This window comes from Bos taurus, chromosome 13, assembly GCF_002263795.3.
Source record: "Bos taurus isolate L1 Dominette 01449 registration number 42190680 breed Hereford chromosome 13, ARS-UCD2.0, whole genome shotgun sequence".
Lineage (NCBI taxonomy): Eukaryota > Metazoa > Chordata > Mammalia > Artiodactyla > Bovidae > Bos > Bos taurus.
Genome location: NC_037340.1, coordinates 47,230,130 through 47,253,057, shown reverse-complemented (window position 1 = coordinate 47,253,057; position 22,928 = coordinate 47,230,130). Strand labels below are relative to the sequence as shown.

The following is a 22,928-nucleotide window of genomic DNA, read 5'->3' as shown; positions in this document are numbered from 1 at the left end:
TGCATCACTTTGGCTGTTATTGTCTTTTCCATCAGAGACCAAGCCTGGGTAGCAGCTCTAAGCTTCCCAAGTCCCTGCCCTTGACTGCAGGTGTTAGTGCATAGCTGGGGATGAAGGAGGGCCCTCTGGGATGGACCCTGCCCTTTGCACATCATGCTGACCTTTTCCGACCTTCCCTGAGGTGTGCAGGTGCTGTGTTTGGGGACCACATCCAGTCTTTTGTTCTAGGTTCCTCTTAGAGTCCTTTCTGTCAGCTCTCCAGAAAAAGAAAAAATTGCGGGCTGAGAGGCCCTTTCCTTGAGAGCCTCTCCTGGCTATAACAGGCCTGCTGGAGACTCACAGAATTTTCCTTTGCTGAGAAAAGGTAGGGTTTTGGCTAAGACAGTAGCTAGCACAGCAGCCTGACCTCTAACAGAGTTGTCTGTCCTGAGGAGGAAGCTCCCCTGTTTCTCACCTCCTTGGGTTCCAGGGCTGGTACATGTTGTGTGCTCACTCACTGTAGGGGGTGGCTCCAGGATACTTCAAGATCTCAAGTTGGAGGCTTTGAACTCTTCACTTGATGATATTTAGAACAGTGGAGAGATGCAGGGCTTAGATTGGGATATGGGAGACTGGGATTTCTCTCACATTCTTTCTCTGTATATGTATTGGTGCTGGGGTATATATGCAACTTTTTTAATTAATTGAGAGTTCCAGGCAGCATGGTGATACCTCACTCCTAAATACTCTCCTAGAAATGAGGGTCTCTTGTGTAACTATTTACCACACCTGAGAAATTTGAGTCATATCATCTAATATGCAGTCTATATCTAATTACCCTGCTGCTACTGCTAAGTCACTTCAGTCGTGTCCGACTCTGTGCGACCCCCACAGACGGCAGCCCACCAGGCTCCCCCGTCCCTGGGATTTTCCAGGCAAAAACACTGGAGTGGGTTGCCATTTCCTTCTCCAATGTATGAAAGTGAAAAGTGAAAGTGAAGTCGCTCAGTCGTGTCCGACTCTTAGCGACCCCATGGACTGCAGCCTCCCAGGCTCCTCCATCCATGGGATTTTCCAGGCAAGAGTACTGGAGTGGGGTGCCATTGCCTTCTCCGTCTAATTACCCTAGTTGTCCCTAAAATACCTATTATGGCTATTCTGGCCACCTCTCTGAACCAGGATCCAGTTAAGTTTGTATGGTGCATTTGTTGTGTTTCTGTGGTCTGATACATTTTTCTTCCACATGATCCAGTTTTTTTTACCTAATGATTAAAGGTTTTATTTGGCAGGAAGATAAATAATAATTCTAACCATACATAAACATAACAACAATGCTCAAGATGTAGAAATCAAGAACTAATAGAACTATAAAAAGAAATAGAGAAATACACTATCATAGTGGAAGATGTCAACCTTTTTGTTTTAAATTGAAGTCTATTTAACCTATAACACTGTGTCAGTTCCGAGTTGATATTTCTATACATTAAAAAATGATTGCCACAGTAAGTCTAGTTACCATTTGTCACCATACAAAATTATTACAATTTTTATTGACTATAAAATTGTGATTATTTTATTTATTGACTCCTGCTGTATATTTTATCCTAGTGACATTTGTTTTTAAACTGGAAGTTTGTACTTCTTTAACTCCCTCACATGTTTTACTCATCCCTTCCACCCTCTGCCTCTAATGATCACCAGTTTTTTTCTGTATCTATGAATCTATTTCTGTTTTGTTATGTTTGTTCATTTATTTTGATTTTTATGTGTTCATTGATAGATGAATGGATAAAGAAGATGTGGTTTATATATATATTTATATATATATACACACAGACACACATATATATACACACAATGGAATAGTACTCATCTATAAAAAAGAATGAAACCTTGCTATTTGTGACAACATGCATGAACCTAGAGCATGTTATACTAAGTAAATAAGTCAGATAGAGGAAGACGAATATCATGTTTCCACTTACAGGTAGAATTTAAAAATTGAAATACATGATCCTCTTTTTAAAGAGTCCAGGGCAGTTGTCTTGTTGAGCGTTCCATGGTCTGAATGTGTCTACTTGTGTTCTTGGGGGTGGTATTTGATTTGTTCCACAATTCTAAACTGGGAGATGGGTCCAAAGGCATGGTTGGTTCAGAATGAACCTTTTTGCCAGCATTACTGTATAGATGATAGTGAGTGTATCATGTTAAGTAGGTTCTTAATGGCAAGTTGTAGGTTTTTCCTGCCTCCATGTAAAAAAAAAAAAAAAAAATATATATATATATATATATATATATATATACTATTTAACTCAAAAAATTTTAGGTAGTATATTAAAAACATGGGCATCAGTGAAAAACTAGAGGTCACTACCTTGGAGAAAGAGGGGAGCTTTGCCTGGCTCCCCTCACCAGCTGTATAGTGGGGCTTTGGCTTCAGAGGTGACATCACTCCCATTCTCCCGTTTACTTTTTTAAAAACATTTATTTGTTTGACTGCGTTGGAGCTTTGTTGCGGCATGAGGGCTCTTCATTTAGGAATACAGGATATTTTGTTGTGGCAGGTGGGCTTCTGTAGTTACAGCAAGCGGGCTTAGTTGCTCTTTGGCATGTGGGATCTTAGTTACCCAACCAGGATTCAAACCCACATCCTCTGCACTGGAAGGTGGATTCTTAACCACTGGATCACCAGGGAAGTCCTCAGCTGTGTGGCTTTGGCTAGTTGACTGGTCTCAAAACCCCTTCTCTCCTCTCCAGAATGGTAATAGTAATAAAGTTGTTAGTAAGCATCAAATAAGATAATATCTGGCACCTGTCCACACTTGCCTGTTGGTGCTTATTAGTTTAGTGGCCCCTCGGAAGGGTGTGTAGGTGAGGCAGATGAGGGTGCACCTGCTCTGGGACACCAAATGGAGCTGCTAGTGCTTGATGACACAACAGGGGTTGAGTGCACTCCTTGGCCACACGACCACTGGTGAACTCCTTCAACTCGAGCTTTTCTGAGTGGTCTCCCCCTTCAGTTAACATGTTATTTCTCTGTTTGCTAATATTTCTGATGCTTCAGATGACTAGGAGACTAAGTCCTCTTATATGTGGGGTTAATGAATTTAGTTCCCCACAGTCTTTTTTCTTTGACTGTGACATCTCACTTGCCCCTTATGTTTCCACGTGTTCTAAAATGCACGTCTTCCTCATGGCCCACTGACTCTCCCTTTTATCCTTCCTTTTCAGGCAGGTGGACTGCCTGACAAAAGCTGCACCGGGATAGAGCAGCACTACACACGAGCCACAGATAGAGCTTCTTGTCAATACCCAGAGTGAAGCTCTTTTCTTTTTCAGTTTTGTGTTTTTGTAACTATTTGACATAACTCTAGTACTTTAAGGAATCATCCCCCCATTTCTCCTCCAAGAAAGACACTTTATAGACAAAATTTTTTTAAGTCTATCGATTGAAGGGTAATTGACACAGAGTAAAATTTTCCTTTTTTCCTGTGCATAGTTAGATGAATTTTTACTCATGTGTATAGTCACTTAATCACCACCACAACCAATAGATAGAGCATCGTCCACATCAAAGAATTCCCTTATGCTTCTCTGTGACTGACTAGATATTTAAGTAATGTAATAAACTTTTGACTTGAAATAGTTAATACTATCATGCTTGAAAAAGAGGTTATCAAAATTGGACCCAGCCAGGCCCCCTAAATTCCTGTGCTCTGTCTGGACAAAGCCTCCTGCTGGGAGAGTAGCCAGTTGGCTGCTTTCTACTGGGGTCCCCCAGGAGTGTGTCTAACTGAAAGTGTTAACTGAGCTAATTCATATAATTTTGATATTTGCATATAAGACCAGAATATCATGGACATGAAGATAAACATTAGACTTGCCTTTAGTTAAGAGTTTTCTTTGAATCAACTCAAAATGGATTAGAAATCCAAATGCAAGAAATGTGAAACCATATAACTGTTAGAATAAAACCAGGGTGAATTCCTTTATAACTTGAGTAGGGAAAGAGTTTTAAAATAGGACTCAAACTCTAGAATCAATAAAAGGATTAAAATATAATGCCATTAAGTGTTTTAAAATTTTAAGCTTTGCATTGTAAAAAATATAAAAAATGGCAAACTGGAGAAAATATTTGTAATACAGGTAAGTTCTAATATCTCTAACTGGGGCTTCCCAGATGGCTCAGTGGCAAAGAATCTGCCTGCCAATGCAGGAGACTCAGGTTCGATCCCTGGGTCAAGAAGATTCCCCATGGAGAAAGAAATGGCAACCCAATCCAGTATTCTTGCCTGGTAAATCCCATGGACAGAGGAGCCTGGCAGGCTACAGTCCATGGGGTCACAAAAGAGTTGGACACAATTTAGCAACTAAACAACAATGTGTCTAATATAGAAAGAACTCTTACAATCAAAGTTAAAAAATATATATATATATAGAAAAAGCAAAAGACACAAATAGACAATTCTCAAAAAAGCTATATGTATGATGGCCCTTCATCATAGGAAAGGATCAAATTGACTTTATAATAAGAGAAGTACGAACTAAATCTACTCTGAGACACCATTTGTCTCCTTTGTCAATTGACAAAAAATAATTTGGACAAGCCACTCTGATGGCAAAACTGAGAGAATGGGCATTGTTACACATTGCTGTCAGGAGTGTGTGGCTCAGACAGTAAAGAATCAGCCTGCAATGCAGGAGACCTGAGTTCAATCCCTGGGTTGGGAAGATTCCTTGGAGAAGGGAATGGCTACCCACTCCAATATTCTTCCCTGGAGAATTCCATGAACAGAGGAATCTGGCGGGCTACAGTCTATGGGGTTTCAAAGAGTTGGACATGACTGAGTGACACTTTCAGTTTTTCAGAAACTAAATCTACCCTAAGACACAATTTGTCTTGTCAGATTAACAAAAATAATTTTAACAAGCCTGTAGGAGAACAGGCATTGTTACATGTTGCTGTCAGGAGTGAAAATAGTTCAGTCCCTATGAGGAGGGGTGTTACAGTATTGAGAGCACATATGCATTTACCATTTGATCTAACAGTCCTACTTCTAGAAATTTACCCTGCAGATACGCTCCCACAAATGCAAAATAAATGCAGAAAGTTTTTTTATTGCTGTGTAATTTGTAATGACAAAATAGTTAACACAACTTAAATGCCCATATGTAGGAGACTATCATACATCACAGTGAATGCAGCTCTGAGAAAGAATAAGGAAGAGCTTCTTGAACTGGTATAGAGTACGTTCTAAGGATATATTGGAAAAAGCAAGTTGTAAAACAGTGTGTATGTTTGAAGAAATAAGGATAAGTTAGAAATTAATAAAAATGGTTAATGATAAGTGAGATTTGGAGGGTGGAGGTGATAGGAATGGGAGTGACCATATGTTTTATGGTTTTATTTTAAAACTATAAAATATTCAACATGTTCAAAACACAAACTCTAAAAGGATGAAGAAACACAAATCCTAAAATTGAATACAAACAGAAACAAGTGAACCTATGACAAATTGCTGGCCACATGGGAAAAGAATTAATTCATAGACTTTAGAACATAGTACTATGCACACTCTGAATGAAATATATTCTAAAGGAAAAAAAAAGAGAAACCTTAAACTTTCAGTTTGGTTCAGTCGCTCAGTCCTTTCCAACTTTGCGACCCCATGAACCTCAGCACGCCAGGCCTCCCCGTCCATCACCAACTCCTGGAGTCTACCCAAACCCATGTCCATTGAGTCAGTGATGCCATCCAACCATCTCATGCTCTGTTGTCCCCTTCTCCTCCTGCCCTCAGTCTTTGCCAGCATCAGGGTCTTTTCAAATGAGTCAGCTCTTTGCATCAGGTGGCCAGAGTATTGGAGTTTCAGCTTCAACCTTAAACTTAGTAGTCTTATTAGTAGTGACATTGGTATAATTCTGGAACTGTGGTGCTTTGGGCAAATTTGGGACAGTTTATATTAAAAGGAATAGTCATGGAAGTGTGTTATTAAACTGAATGAAAAATTAGTCCATGTGTTTATGATGATATTTTCTTTTTGGACAAAAAGAAAAGCTCTTTACAAAAGGACACAAAGGGACTTCCTTGGTGGTCCGGTGGCTAAGACTCCGAGCTCCCAATGCAGGGGGTCTGGGTTCGATCCCTGGTCAGGGAACTAGATCCCACATGCTGCACCTAAGACCTGGCACAGCCAAATAAATAAAAGCATTTAAAAACAATCAAACAAACAAACCAAAAGGACACTAATTAATATCAATGGAATGATAAAATTAAAAATTATAGTTTTTAAGCCACACTGTAAGAATGTTAATAAACTAGTGAGAATATAATATTTGTACAATTTACGAATCACCTTATAGATAATTTATTCATTACAAAAGGAAGAGGCACTTTTAAAATGGAGAGTTCCAGTAGTCACTACCCTGACCAAGTTTTCTTACTTCATGGGACAGCCTGACAGGCCTCCTGATGTGATGCTATAAGAAAGGTACGACACCTGAGCAGTCTTTGCCAGAAGTATTTGGAAGTGAAAGTCGCTCAGTTATTTCCGACTCTTTGTGACCCCATGGACTGTACAGTCCATGGAATTCTCCAGGCTGGAATACTGGAATGGGTAGCCGTTCCCTTCTCCAGGGGATCTTCCCAACCCAGGGATCAAACCCAGGTCTTCCGCATTGCAGGCGGATTCTTTACCAGCTGAGCACCAAGGAAGTTCAAGAATACTGGAGTGGGTAGCCTATCCATTTCTCTAGTGGATCTTCCCCACCCAGGAATTGAACTGGGAGCCTATCCCTTCTCCAGGTGATCTTCACCACCCAGGAATGGAACTGGGGTCTCCTGCATCGCAGGTGATTCTTTACCAGCTGAGCTACCAAAGAAGGCAGTGACACCTGAGTAGTCTTTGCCAAAAATGTTTAGCCTGACTCTTAAGTATGGTGCACGATAACCAGCTGCAGTGTAGAAACTGTGACTGGATATAAGCACTTTTATAAACAATTAGGGACTTCTGTCTAGTGACAGATTTCACCTTATAATGCAAGGGGTGCAAGTTTGATCCCTGACTAGGGAACTAAGGTCCCACATGCCTTTGGCCAAAAAAATGCAAAAAATGTAAAACAGAAGCAATATTGTAACAAATTCAGTAAAGACTTAAAAAATGGTCCACATTAAAAAAAAAAATCTTAAAAGAATTTGGGGAATTTAAGTATGGCCTAACTATTAGGCCTTGTTATTAAAATTCATGTCACCTTTCTTGGGTGTGATTATGGGGCAGGGGGCAATGATGTGGAAGGATTTATTTATTCTTAAGAGATGGCCTGCTAAAGTGTTTGGGTAGAGGACTCCATGCCCACAAGCTCCTTTTCAGCAGTCCAGCAGATACATACATACATGTAGGTGTAGTAAACAGTACGGAAATATTTCCAATTAAGAAAAGAATATTCTTTGACACATTGTATTTTGCTTTTCTTAAGGCCAAACTTGGAATTGTGCTGCAGCTTAGATTCAAGTAAATGTTTACTTGGTGATGAAAGTTTTTGTTACCAACTTGATTACTTTCTTGGTAGATGGAGGAAGCCAGGCACAGAGTGTATTCTCTGTGCTGTTGAATTATGTGTTTGCTTTATTCATTTTCATTAAATGGTTTAGTTCTGGGCAGATGCATTTCATCCCTTCTTGGTGCTGCTAGTGGGACTGTTTCCTTTTAAACTTTTTGATACCTTTTCTTTGATGGCACCATAGAGGACGGCCAGCCTCTGGGGCATGGGGGAGTTATCTGATTTTATCTTGAAAATCCATGCACATTGAACTCTCTACTCTCTCTGCTGCTGCTGCTGCTAAGTCGCTTCAGTCGTGTCCGACTCTGTGCGACCCCATAGACGGCAGCCCACCAGGCTTCCCATCCCTGGGATTCTCCAGGCAAGAACACTGGAGTGGGTTGCCATTTCCTTCTCCAATGCGTGAAAGTGAAGTTGCTCAGTCGTGTCTGACTCGTAGCGACGCCATGGACTGCAGCCTACCAGGCTCCTCTGTCCATGGGATTTTCCAGGCAAGAGTACTGGAGTGGGTTGCCACTGCCTTCTCCACAGTCTCTACCCAGTGCCTTTAATCTTAAAAAAGTTCTCCCCCAAATTTGCAGTTAAAATCAACATGGCAGAAAGACATAACCTCTTATTTCTAGTCTAATAAAATTCCTCTCGAAAGATATTTGTCAATAGCACCTTCATTAATTACTAAGCGAAAGTTAGTGCTGGGGGTCCAGTGATGGGTAAACAGGCTCAGTTCCTACTGTCAGGGCGATACCACCCCTTGGGGAGATGAGCAGGTTAGCAGCAGGGAGCTCTTCAATACAGATGCTTCAGTGCTGTGAAGGGAGCTGTAGAGGCCGAAACCTGACATGGGCAGGCTGGTCATCTGAACTGCCACCAGAGGATGGGTGGAGTCAGTGAAACGAGGACCACTAACCAGAGCTCTGTCACAGCCTCTTGGAATGCCTTGAGAATAGTTTTGGAGTTAAGGTCAACTTTTGCATTTTCCCCCCAGAAGTGATCCTTTCAGAGCAAGGTTCTTCACTAGTTTTTCTCTTGTTTACAAGAAAATTGCAAGGCATTTGCTCTTTGGTCCCCTCTGACCTTCACCACACCAATTCCCACCCACAGTAAAGTATCTGCAATTCTTTGAGGATTTCTGGGTCTGTTTTGTGGCTCTCATTTGCATCTGCTCTCCTCTGCCTGGATTACTAACTTCTTGCTTATGGGCCAAAGTACCTATTGTCCCTTTAAGTGATAACAGACTCCCATGGCATCTTGTACCGTCTCCCTCACTACCCTTCATGTATAGCCATGATAGATAATCTGTTTCACACAACAGAAACCCTTCAAGGGCCCAGGGGTGGTTTTTCCCATTGTCTCATCTGTTCATAAGTGTGCCTGTGTCAAGCAGACACCCAGGAAACGTTCATCAAGAGACCAAAATGATAAATCACTTCATCTGGCATAGGGGTCGATGCCTAGTGTGTCAGCCTCACCCAGAAGTAATTATTCAAAATGCACATTCAGAGACTCCACCTGAGACTCTGATTAACTTGGACTGAGTGAGATGAAGAAATGTTCATTTTTAACCAGCGCCCACCACCCCCCCACGCCACCCCAGGGAATCATGAAGCAGTTCCCTGGCAACTTGGGGAGTAACTTGTAGAAATCATGGCCAGAATGTCCTCAGTAGGGGAATGCATTATAGATCCTTAGGAGAGCCAAGAATAGTTCCTGGAGGAGATGGTATTTTCTGTGGCCTTTAAATGTTGAATAGAAATGGAGCTTTAGAAATGAATTGATAACTGAAGAGATAAGCAAAGGCTCAGAGGCAAGAACATAGACTGCTTGCCTGGAGTGCAGGTGTGTGACATGATGGGTGAGAGACTAGACTGGGAAATGGATTCAGGTCACCTGGATGCTCAAGAGGAAATGAGGCACCTCCAGCAGAGTTTTGAACAAAGTAAGAACTTGTGTGGGGCTTGTTAAGGTTCTTTTTCTCTCCTGGGGCTACAAAATCTGCTCATATTTTCTTAATGACATCTGCTACTGCTGCTAAGTCACTTCAGTCGTGTCCAACTCTGTGTGACCCCATAGACGGCAGCCCACCAGGCTCCCCGTCCCTGGGATTCTCCAGGCAAGAACACTGGAGTGGGTTGCCATATCCTTTTCCAATGCATGAAAGTGAAAAGTGAAAGTGAATCACTCAGTTGTGTCTGACTCTTAGCGACCCCATGGGCTGCAGCCCACCAGGCTCCTCCATCCATGGGATTTTCCAGGCAAGAGTACTGGAGTGAGGTGCCATTGCCTTCTCCATTAATGACATCTAGTTAACACTATTTATTAACTTTTAAAATGTCTACTAAAAAAAAAATTCTACATTTTTGGGTTATCTTCACATATTTAAGATATACTTTCCCTGTAGTCAAGGTTAGCAATTTTATTTTTTCTGTAGTGTGTTAACCAGTGAATATTTTAGGCTGTGTGTTCCCTGTTGTAACTATTCAGCTCTACCATTGAAGCATAAAAGTAGGCGAAGACAGCTTATGAATGAGTGAGGGTGGTGGCTGTGTCCCAGTGAAACTTTACTCATAAAACCAGGTGGTTTTCCAACTCCTTGTGTAAAGAAAAGCACAGTTTAATTTGTTTCCTTTCCAGTCATCAGTACAGAGTAAAAGAACAGACAGTCCTGTCTGCTTGGAGAGCCCAGGGATCTGAAGTTTAGATGATTGTATGGGGGAAGAGCCTCATCTACCTCAGAATAGTGTGTATCAGCTCTGTATTTGTAAAGTGGCTCTATGTCCTTCAGCCAGAGCCACTGTTTCTCAATCCAGTTACTGTGTCGCTCAGGGCAGGACGTACTGTCAGCTCAGAGGAGAGCCTGGCTGGGTTCCTATCCTACTGGCCAGGACACTGATTCAAGGCTGCTTAGGAGTATTTTAAGAATGATCTGGATATCTGAAAGTTCCAAACCCTGCAAACCAAAGGGCTAGTTTCATATTTTACCCTCAAAATAATGTTAAAGATAGTGATTGAGTTCCTTTGTTAGCCCATTAGAGCCACCTTAATACAACTCCAGTGGAAAACACTCTATTATACTCTAATAATAAATAATAAAATCTTTTGAATTTGAGTAGCACCCGTGCTCATAAAATCAATATGAATTATCTAGAATGTAATTGAATGATGGTATCTGAGGATCTCTGCATTTAGTTTGACAGTGTAGGCAGGAAATTTAACAGAATCTGCAAGTTTTCTGGGTCCTTTAGAAATAAGGGTACAAGCGCTTTTTTGAGTATTTTTTATGATTAAGCAGAATGTTTTATCTACTGTTGATTTGTAACTTGCAGTTTTCCTTTTTCTCAATAGATAACTAACATAATCTTAATGCTTATCCCCAGTGATTCATGGCAGTTTTTGACTTACAAAATGGAATGACAGGGGGAGATAGGTTTTTCTCCCATGATAACCAATAAGAATTTGAAAGGGAGGAGGATGGTAAAATAGAAGAGGTACATTGATGTTTAATAAGGAGCTCACAAGCTCAGCAGGACAGAGACACCCCAATGCCTGCATTCCCCCCACCAAGGGGAAAGGTGGTAATGTCAGGGGCTGGTATTGGGGTGCTGGCACTGACTACAGAGCTCCCCCAGAACCTACCCTGGGGCTCTCTGGGGAGAGAGCATTAGGAGGGGAGAATGGAGAAGCCAGCGTCCCTGGCTGCATGGCCAAGGATATCTTTGCAGACTGGGGCTTTTTTTCCAGGTGTGCCTGCGTTTACTCATGTGCTGTTTGTCTATGGAAAAGACTGTTAAGCTGTCAAATAGTGAACTACCTCGGTAGTTCCTGATGCCGTGATCATGGTTTTGGTCTCGTTTCTTTTAGGTTACCCCTGTTTCAGGCCAGTGCTTTTGCATTTCTGGCCCCTGCTCGAGCCATCCTGTCTTTAGATAAATGGAAATGTAACACCACAGGTAATTGCAGTTATTTCCACATATGTCATTGGGGTCCTTTAATGCAGATGATAGAAGGGAGGCCTGGATGTGCTGCCCCCAGCAGTGGTAAATCCTTTCTGGAATCAGGCACAGAACACACAACCAACAAAATAGCTTAGAATACTCCAATCTGTGGATCGTGTTTCTGTCTCTCTCTGTATCCACTCATTCATCCCTACCCCCAGAGCAAGTAAGGACCAGTAAAGGACCTCATTTCTCTGTGCTAATGAAATTGATAAATATGGAAACAGAATAGAAAAATATTTGTGCTGTTTTTCTGCCTCTTTCTTTCAGTGGATTTTACGAACCACCAGTAGTCACTCTCTTTGCTGCATCAGCATCCTTTCTCTGAAACATCTTTGCTTTTTAAGGATCTAGCTGCTTTGGTTTTCTGCAAATGACTTTCATTCCACCTCCTATCCTCCTCATAGTGATTGCAAAGATCCTTAAATAACCCAGTAAGGTCAGGAAGAGATCAGATAGGGGATTTGAGGAAAGCAGACAGACCTGTTGTACTCTCAAAATACTGTTAAATTTTTAGGCTCTAGGAGCAGAATTTTCTAGTCTTTATTTCCTTCCTTGCTCCTAGGAGTTACTTTGTGACCACTGATTTGATTTAGGAACAGAAAAAGGGCCTCAGTTTTATCTAGGTTTTTAAAACCTTAGTCAGGCAACCTTGCTATTGGTCATTTCAATAAGCTGCTTGCAAAGGTTGGTCTTCGTATGAGACTGGGACTAGCAGTGTGTATCAGCAGTTCAGTCAGCTTCTGAGAAGCTGGGAGCTCTTGTTGGTGAATAAATTTGGTTATATTAGCGATAGGGAATCCACCTTTCAGTATGATATGCTGTACTGTTGTAACTTGAATTTTAGGGTTGGGTATTTATACAGATATACTTAGAACAGGGAGAAAATTCTTCTTAAAAAGAGTAAAATGAATATGTCCCATCAAACATCAGTGTCACTCCAAGAAAAATTTTGTCTTTGTTTTTGTTTTCAAGATGTTTCGGTTGCCAACGGAACGACAGCGCTGTTACACACAGAACACATCTGGTATCCCCGAATACGCGAGGTAAATGATGAGCATTGTCTACTACGGCTTCTTTGTGTTTCTTCTCATCTTCAGTGTTGGTCATGCCCAGTATACTGAAGTTGCTTACACTGAGCTCTTTTTTTTTTCCAGCTACTGATATGTTCATTTGTGTTGTGAAATTCAATTTAGATGACATCGCTATAAAATAAAGCTTGTAGAAGTGCTTTGTGCCACCAGACAGTATTGTTTCTTGCCCTCTTTTCTGTCCTTCTTTCTCTTCCTCCTCTCCTGTGCTGCCACAGACCTGTCTGCTTACACCCTCCAGCATAACCAGCCGAGGGACATGGCTCCCTTTGGAGGGAGCCACAGAGTTGATAGGTTGCAAAACGATTTATTCTTGCCTCAGTGTTTGTCTGTGTTGGTTGAAGGAATTAAAGCCATTTGTCTGCTTCGGTGCACTTGGATAGAATAGGGAGGGTATGGGAGTCCTTAGATACAAAGAATGACTGACATTTTATCCATATCTTCCAAAACCTGTAAAACCATTCACCATTAGTTTAGAATTAACAGATATGACCATTCTGTACAATAGAAATATTCCTTTAGAATTTTTGTCAGTAACACTACCTTTTAAATGTCCTGCAGGAGCTACTTCTTAAAGTCAAGAATCTTTGTATTGCATTGTACCTTTGAGGCTTGTTTTGAATGTTGTGTCTTAAATGAGAATGATAAATTATGTCTGTCTCAATCAGTGCAATAGGAAAGCTGATTTTGTGTCCAGTGCCCATTTCGGTAATACTCTTACATCAGTCTGGTGATACTTAGGTTTGCTAGGTCCCAATCACACCCACTGGTATCTTTAGGGTTTCCCAGGAATTTCTCAGCTATGTCATGCCTATTTTATAATAGCTTGATGCCTTACAGAATTATCAGTTGTGGTTGCAGGTGACATTTAAGAGTGTGTGATTTATAAGCAGCTTGCTCTTATGTCTGTGTCCTCTCTTGCTCCAGATCCAGGGAGCCATCATCATGTCCTCATTGATAGAAGTGGTCATCGGCCTCCTGGGCCTGCCTGGGGCTCTGCTGAAATACATCGGGCCCCTGACCATCACACCCACTGTGGCCCTCATTGGCCTCTCTGGTTTCCAGGCAGCAGGAGAGAGAGCAGGGAAGCACTGGGGCATCGCCATGCTGTAAGTGTTCCAAGGCCACTCAGGAGTGGACAGTAAAAAAATCTCCTTTCTTCCCAACACCGAGGGACAGCTTCTTTGAATGTTTTGAACATTTATACAGACTTTAGGAGATATGTAAGATTAGTCTGATAGTTTAAACTTTATTTGTTTCATGCCAGGGAATTATTAAAGTGCCATGCAGTCAAGGTATTCTAAAGATTGGGAGGGTTGTAAGGTTTTAAACTTAGAGAAAGGAGTAAGATGGGGGTGCCATTAACTCTTGACTTCTGGGGTCATGCCAAGTCTCATATATGGAAATTGAAATACTAAGAAGCTGAATCCTTTAAATGAGACTCAAAAATATTTCCAGACTGGCAGGAGACAGAGCTGTGGCCTGCAGTGTTGGCATCAAGGGTCATGTGGCTCTCAGGTCAGACAGCTCTGCACACCTGTCACAAAGCTGTCATTTCTGCCAGAGTCCTGCTGGTCGGTGCCAGTCCTTTCGCACAGTACTTGAAGTGAATTAAATGTCACTTATCCCTTTTTTCAGTAATGTCAGTAAAGACATTCAGAACTTTATAAGGTTGATTATTAGAGCCACTGCTTTCTGTGTACCACAGATAGAACCCACAGTCTCTGCATATCTCTGTAGAGCATATTTCTGTAGAGCATATTTCTATAGAGCATACGTAAGAGTTGACCACCTCATAAGAAATGATTCTAAGACTCTAGAATTTTTGCAATCAGTCAGATTTCTTAAAAAATTAAGTAACACAAGAGGATTTCTAATTGTTTTTGTTTTGTGAAAATTTCTGTAATTATTCAATGAAAAACACTATGTATTGAGCCTACATATCATGCTTTACATAACACTGGTTGTATATATTATAAATTAAGGTAGGTACCAGTGTTATCCCTGTTTAACAAGTAAAGAAATCCAGGGACAAAGATGCAGTGTTAGTTTTTCAGGGTCACACAGTTAGCCAGGATGCTTTTCAAAACCCAAATAGTCTGATTCGAACTTAACCCGTGACACTTAATTCTGCCTCTCTGTGTTAGAATGTGGTTTACAAATAAAGTGAATCCTTACATAATTGTAATCCATATATCATTATAAATTAAAGTATGAGAAAACATCCAGCGTTGTTCTTAGTTTTCTCATTTCACCAAAGGTTGTCAATATTTCCATATCAGGATGGGTGTGTTGAAGGCACGTGAGAATGTTCACTCAGTGAAATGCAGTAAGTTCCAAAAAGGAGAAATTGTGTTTACTGTCCTGCTGTAAACTTTAGGAACCAATAATAAAAGAATGAATAAAACCCCCAAACCACTTAGAAGCAAGAGAATACCATTATAAATAACTCAGAGAAGAACTCCAAACTTTACAATTGCTGACAATTTAGAAAATGATGATAACAGGACTAGTCACACTTATTGAACGCTCAGTTCTCAAGAAGAGTCAAATAAAAATGAAGAGCTTATCTTCAGAAATGAGAAAAACAGGATGAAAAATGAGCGCAGTTAAAGCAGGGGAAAACATTGGTAGAGATAGAAAAAATATGCTAGCAAAGTAATGCTTAAGATCCTTCAACCTAGTCTTTAATGGTATATGAACTGAGAGCTTCCAGATGTACAAGCTGGATTTAGAAAAGGCAGAGGAACCAGAGATCAAATTGCCAACATCCATTGGATCATAGGAAAAGCTAGAGAATTCCGGAAAATATTTGCTTCATTGACTATATTAAAGTCTTTGACTGTGTAGATCACAACAAACTGTGGAAAATTCTTAAAGAGACGGAAATACCAGACCTCCTTACCTGCTACCTGCCTCCTGCGAAACCTGTATGCAGATCAAGAAGCAACAGTTAGATAGAACTGGACATGGAAAAACGGACTGGTTCAAAATTGGGAAAGCAGTACATCAAGGCTTATTTAAAATCACCCTGCTTTTTAAAAAGCAGAGATGTTACTTTGCCTACAAAGGTCTGTGTAGTCAAAACTATGGTTTTTCCAGTAGTCGTGTATGGATGTGGGAGCTGGACATAAAAAAAGGATGAGTGCTGAAGAATTGATGCTTTTGAACTGTGGTGCTGGAGAAGACTCTTGAGAGTCCCTGGGACTATAGGAGATCCTAAAGGAAATCAACCCTGAATATTATTTGGAAGGGTGATGCTGAAGCTGAAGGACCAATACTTTGGTCACCTGATAAGAAGAGCTGACTCATTGGAAAAGGCCCTGATGCTGGGAAAGATTGAAGGCAGGAGGAGAAGGGGATGACAGAGGATGAGATGGTTGGATGGCATCATCGACTCAGTGGACGTGAGTTTGAGCAAGCTCTGGGAGATGATGAGGGACAGGGAGGCCTGGCATGCTGCAATCCATGGAGTTGCCAAGAGTCGGACACAACTGAGCAACTGAACAACAAAATAAAAAATAAGAAACAAATAGAAGTGATGCATGCCAAAGCTGGTTTTTTGGAAAATGGCAAACATACAGATAGACTTCGGGCAGGGCTAATTAAGGTGAGAAGGGAATGCACACACAAAGCAGTGATAAAACTTAGCTCTAGGGAGGATGAGTTAGATCTAAGTTTAAATATATATATATATATATATATATATATATATATAGGTGGTTTTCCAGCTGTTTTTTTGGTAAATAATCAAAACTGCCCCCTTCTCCCCCAGACCTCTGGATGTTGGGGCTCCTCAGAACTTGGTCCTGGGCCTCCTTCTGTCTCCATTCTCTTCCTCTGGGGTATTTCATCGAGTTCATAACATCAGCAGACATGGATTATGCTGGTGGGCTCCACATGAACCTGTAATGTGGACCTCTAAACTCAGACTTTCAGATCAAAGCCCTGACTTGCCTTGTCCATTTGCTGTTACACAAGACACCTCAAACTTTAAGAAAACTCCAACTTTTGACTCCCTCCTTGCCCATAAACCATTTCCTTCTGAGGCCATCCTCACAGTAGCACAGCCACAGGTGCAGTGGTAGCACAGGTGCTTAAGCCAGAAGCCCTGCAGTGATCCTTTGTTCTTCACATCCTCATTCACCATGCACGACCCATCATTCTCTCCTACCTCCAGAAAAAAATCCTGATTCTGTCCTTGGTCATCATTGCCACAACACTCAGCCATCACTTCCAAACTGGTCTCCGATTTATTTTTTTCTCCCTTCCTTTGCATTGTCAGTCCTATAAAATGCTTGATCATTATCTCTTCAAGACTTTCTCTTCTGTCCCCAATTCTTGCTGGATTCTAGAATCTTTTAGGTCTTCCTGTCATCACGATGTCTGAAACCTTGCCTGCTACTCTTTGGTGGTCTGTTTACATCTCAGGCTTGGCACTCCAGGCTGTTTTACTTTGTAATCTTGGGTGTTCATGGGAGATGATCTTGAATTATTTCACAGATACCCCCCTGCTTCCGTCCCTGCTTGTCTCTCTTTTTCTGGAACTTCTAGGATGTTGGTCCTCCCAAAGTTGTCCTCTTACTTTCCTCTTCTTTCATCTCTTTGTTTTTTTCCTCTGTTCCTAGGAATTTTCCTCAGCTTTATCTGTGACTCCTTCTCTTGAGTTTTTTTTATTTCTGCTGTCTTGTTTTTTATTTTCCAGAGCTCTTCTATTGTGCTTGGATGTCAGCTCTGTGAGGGCAGGACCTCAGCTCTATAGTAATCACCATGACACTGCCAGTACTTGGCTCACTATCTGTTCAGAGCAGGGATCTTCAGTAAGAGCATTGTGAATAAGTTAGGGGAGGAGCGGGAGGTGTGACCACACCCTTGACTCTGGGAAGAAAAGTCGAGGATGTTGTGGAAGGACTTTCATTCCTAAAGGATGTGCTTTACTGGTTAAGCATTGAGTATATTACATCTCCAAGGAAGAGAGAATTCCTGTACCGTTTAATCTGTACTGGAGCTTTGAAAAAGAAGGGAAACTTCACAGTTTTATCTTAATGGCAAATTGTGACAGAGCTAATGCAGAAGGGAGATCCTGGATCAACTTTTTCCTTCCTAGGGTTGTATAAAACCCTAAGGAAGTATGTTCATGTAGTAGCATCTAAAACTCAGTGTCTTAAAAGGCTCGATACAGTCTCTAAGATGCAAGTGTGTAGAAAACTTTCAGAAAAGGGCCTTACTATACAGCTCTGTACATACTTAATTTTTTTAAGTGCTGCATCTATAAACATATCTGAAAAGAATGTTCCTTGGAACATGGTTTGGGAAAATGCTGCTACAGATAATACAGTAAAAGGGCAATGTATTTGTCATTTCAGGAACTCAAGGATGATTAAATATTAGAAAATTTAATTTTATTAAAATCCACTATGTTTTTTTATTTAAAAAACATGGTGATGATTTTTAAAAATTGATCAACCTATGTTCCAACTGCAGACTGTTAGCAGTGATAAATATGATTTTTAAATGCCCCATACACCTTACTTGCGTCCTGAGAAACCTGTATGCAGGTCAAGAAGCAACATTTAAAACCGTACATGGAACAATGGATTGGTTCAAAATTGGGAAAGAAATACGTCAAGGCTGTAAATTGTCACTTTGCTTATTTAACTTATATGCAGAGTATATCATTCAAAATGCTGGGCTGGATGGCTCACAAGCTGTAATCAAGATTGTGGGAGAAATATCAGCAACCTCAGATATGCAGATGATACCACTCTACTGGCAGAAAGTGAAGAGAAACTAAAGAGCCTCTTGATGAGAGTGAAAGAGTGAAAAAGCAGACTTAAAACTCAACATTCAAAAAATTAAGATCATGGCATCTGATGCCATCACTTCATGGCAAATAGATGGGGGAAAAAGTGGAAGCAGTGACAGATTTTATTTTCTTGGACTCCAGTATTACTGTGGACGATGTCTGCCACCATAAAATTAAAAGATGCTTGCTTCATGGAAGAAAAGCTATAACAAACTTAGATGGCAGATTAAAAAGCAGAGACATCACTTTGCTGATAGAGTTCTGTATAGTCAAATCTATGGTTTTTCTAGTGGTCATGTATGAATGTGAGAGTTGGACCATAAAGAAAGCTGAGTACCGAAGAATTGATGCTTTTGAACTGGGGTGCTGGAGAAGACTTTTGTGAGCCTCTTGAACAGCAAGGAGATCAAACCAATCAATCCTAAAAGAAGTCAACCCTGAATATTCATTAGAAGGGCTGAAGCTGAAGCTCCAATACTTTGGCTACCTGATGCAAAGAACTGACTCATTGGAAAAGGCTCATGCCGGGAAAGATGGAGGGCAGGAGAAGGGGCTGACAGAGGATGAGATGGTTCGATGGCATCGTCGACTCAATGGACATGAGTTTGAGCAAATTCTGCCAGATACTGAAGGACAGGGAAACCTTGTGTGCTGTAGTCCCTGGGTTTGCAGAGAGTTGGACACGACTTAGTGACTGAACAACAACATACATTAATGGTGAAAAACTTAAATTAGACAGCCTATTGTAATCATAAACTGAGATAAGAATGTTTATTATCAGAATCATTTAAAGTTTTGAATGTGCTAGCCAGTAAATAAGACAAAGTAAAATAATATGGATCAATGCAGGAATAGGGAGAAGGGCTTGATGACTTGCCCTTAACGATAATTAAAGCACATTCTAGGACTTAATACTGTGATCTGGGACAGGGTAGACATTGATAGAGTAGAACATAAAGGATAGAAACATGGCCAATAAAAAAAATTAATACTTATACATGATGCTTGAAATCAGTGGAGAATGAACTGTGTAAAAAATAATTATTTGGGAAAAAGTTAGATTTCTGATTTATATCAAATTACATTTCAGTTGAATTAAAGACTCAAATGTAGAAAATAAAATCATGAAAGGGCTATAAGGAAACCTATATTAAATAGGCTAGATAAGGCAGATAGGAAAAGAGAAAGATTGGTTTTACCACTGATTAATTTAAAGCTCATATCAAAAACCATTGATAATAAATTTTAAGTGTATCTGAGAAAATACAGCAAACTCCATAAGAAAGGATAATGTTCCCAATTCATAGAATTTCACCAGTTAATTTAAAGGAGAGAGAGTCCTGGTAGAGTAATAAATGAAGGATGTAGTATGAACAACCACTTAACAAAAACATAATAATACAAATAACCAATCAGTGTTTAAAAAGGGCTATCTTCACTTGTTATCATTATGCATATTCACATGGAAGGGGACCCATTAGCAGTAGGAGTATTGGTGGTGGGTCACTGTGCTCCTAAGTCAACCAATAGATGTGGCCTTTAGAGACAGACTGTCTCTAAAGGAAGAGTCAATGTGGTGAATTACTACCTGCCATTTCTAACACTGTACATAAATTCTGAGTGGGAACTGTTTTTCCTGAAAATATTTTTCTGTTTACTTTTCTTATGGATAACTTAAAATCTATTCAAAAGTAGAATAGTTTAATAAATTGCCATGTACCATCACCAAACATTCCAGAAAAGTCTCATTTTACCTATATCCTCAAATTCGTTGAGATTCTTGGCATTTGGAGTTTAATAATAATTAAACAGAGAAATCTAAAGTAAAATAATAGTCCCTCCCATACACCCCATCCCTCAAAAAAATCTTCTCTTGAATAACTAACAATAATATAGTGTTTCTCCTTCCATATTTTGCATTATTGCAGAAATACAAACGTGTACATATACAGCTTTATCATTATTTTATAACTTTTCATCTCAATAATTTGTTGGGGTCACCTTCCCAAGACAATCTGTTTAAATCTATTTCATTCTTTCTACAGCTGCACAATGTAAGTAGTATCAAATAGTCTATATTAAATTACTCCCAGGTGATGCAACAGTAGAGACTCCACCTGCCAATGTAGAAGATGGAGGTTTGATCCCTGGGTCAGGAAGATCCCCTGGAGGAAGAAATGGCAACCCACTCCAGTATTCCTGCCTGGGAAATCCCATGGACAGAGGAACCTGACAGGCTATAGTCCATAGGGTCACAAAGAGTCAGACATGACTGAGCACACACACGCACACAAGCCATTTCCCAGTTGATACACAAGCATGTTATTTAAAATATTTCCTGTTGCAAACAATGCTGAAATACCTATTTTCATGTTAAAGAATGAATATTAAAATGATGATAGTGTTTTTAAATTGATGAAATTGGTAGGGATTTAAAAGAATAAAGGGCTTCCCTGATAGCTCAGTTGGTAAAGAATCCACCTGCAATGCAGGAGACTCCAGTTTGATTCCTGGGTTGGGAAGATCCCCTGGAGAAGGGATAGGCTACCCACTCCAGTATTCTTGGGCTTCCCCTTGTTTGAGGTGGTAAGGAATCTGCCTGCAATGCAGGAGACCTGGGTTTGATCCCTGGGTTGGGAAGACCCCCTGGAGAAGGGAATGGCTACCCACTCCAGTATTCTGGCCTGGAGAATTCCATGGACTGTATAATCCATGGGGTCACAAAGATTCAGACATGACTGAGCAGTTTTCACTTTCACTTTTAAAAGTATAAACCCCCCTGCTACAGTGAATAGGAAATGGATATTTAAAAAAATTTATTTCACAGAAGTGTAGTTTATTTACAGTTTTGTGTTAATTTCTAATGTATAGCAGTGATTCCGTTATCCATATATATGTGTGTGTATATATACACACACACACATTTTTCATTATGGTTTATCACAGGATATTGAATATAGTTTCCTGTGCTATACATTAGGACCTTGTTTTCTCGTTTGGTTCTGGTTTTTTCTGGCCAGGCCATGTAGCATATGGGATCTTAGTTCCCCAGCCAGGGATTGAACACATGTCCCCTGCAGTAGAAGCATGGAGTCTTAACCATTAGACTGCTAAGGAAGTCCCATGACCTTGTTGTTTATCCATTCTATATATAATATTTTGCATCTGCTAATCCCCAAATCCCAGTCCATCCCTCCCTTACACCGCCTTGACAACTACAAATCTATTCTCTGTGTCTGTGAAGCTATTTTATAGATAAGTTCATTTGTGTCATATTTTAGATTCCAGATGTAAGTGATAATGGTATTGTCTTTCTCCTGACTTATTTTACTTAGTATGATAACCTGTAGAGCCATCCACGTTGCTGTGAATGGCATTGTTTCATTCTTTTTTATGGCTGAGTAGTAGTCCATTGTGTGTGTGTGTGTGTGTGTGTGTGTGTCTGTCACATCATTTTTTTTTAGTATAGGTTATTTTAATTTTGGGCTTCCCTTGTAGCTTACTCGGTAAAGAGTCTGCCTGCAATGCAGGAGACTTGGGTTTAGTCCCTGGGTCAGGAAGATCCCCTGGAGGAGGAAATGGCAAACCACTCCAGTATCATTGCCTGGAGAACCCCATGGACAGAGGAGCCTGGCAGGCTACAGTCCATGGGGTCGCAAAGAGTCGAACAATACTGAGCAAATTTCACTCGATTTTAATTTTCATTGAAGTCTAGTTGATTAGTTTCTATACCACATCCTCTTTGTCCATTCACCTGTTAATGGACATTTAAGTTGTTTCCGTTTCTTGGCTATTGTAAATAGTGCTGCAGTGAACATTGGGGTGCACGTATCTTTTTAAATTTCTCCAGACATGTGCTCGTGAATGGGATTGCAGGATCATATAGCAACTCTATTTTTAGTTTTTTGGGGAACCTCTATACTGTTTTCCATAGTGACTGTGCCAGTTTACATTCTCACTAACAGTGTGGAGAGCTCTCTACACCCTCTCCAGCATTTGTAGAACTTTTTCTGTCTGATCTTCAGATAAATTATTTCTGGACTTCTTAATGATGGCCATTCTGACCAGTGTAAGATAATACCTCATTGTAGTTTTGATTTGCATTGCTCTAATAACTAGTGATGTTGAGTATCTTTTCATATGCCTGTTGGTCATCTGTATATGTTCTTTGGAGAAATGTCTATTTAGGCTCTCTGCCCATTTTCCAGTTGGGTTTTTTGTTGTTGTTGAGATATATGAGCTGTTTGTATATTTTGGAAATTAAGCCTTTGCTGCAGATCACATTAGCACATGGACATTCTTGGTCTCTGAATGTGATTGTAAATTCACCCAACGTTTCTGTATGTATTTAATATTTAGCGGTTTGTATCAAAGCACTTTTCAGTAAGGTATTCATTGTTTGACAGATCTATTCTAGTCCTGGGAACTTGTCATAAGCAGATATTCACACTGGTGCCAGGGAAAGATGATTCATTGCAGTTATGTTGCTCCCAATGTCAT

The 22,928-nt window shown here is 40.4% G+C and overlaps 1 protein-coding gene across 2 annotated transcripts in view; it reads left to right on the top strand.

Annotated features, from left to right (window-relative positions):
- SLC23A2 (solute carrier family 23 member 2) overlaps positions 1-22,928 on the top strand; it is a 142,695-nt gene that overhangs the window by 95,006 nt on the left and 24,761 nt on the right. For both annotated transcript variants that reach the window (XM_015474092.3, NM_001205430.1), the window contains exons 6-8: positions 11,398-11,486; positions 12,507-12,577; positions 13,550-13,731. In XM_015474092.3, coding sequence (XP_015329578.1) covers positions 11,398-11,486; positions 12,507-12,577; positions 13,550-13,731 — 342 coding nt within the window. The remainder of the gene's footprint in view (positions 1-11,397; positions 11,487-12,506; positions 12,578-13,549; positions 13,732-22,928) is intronic.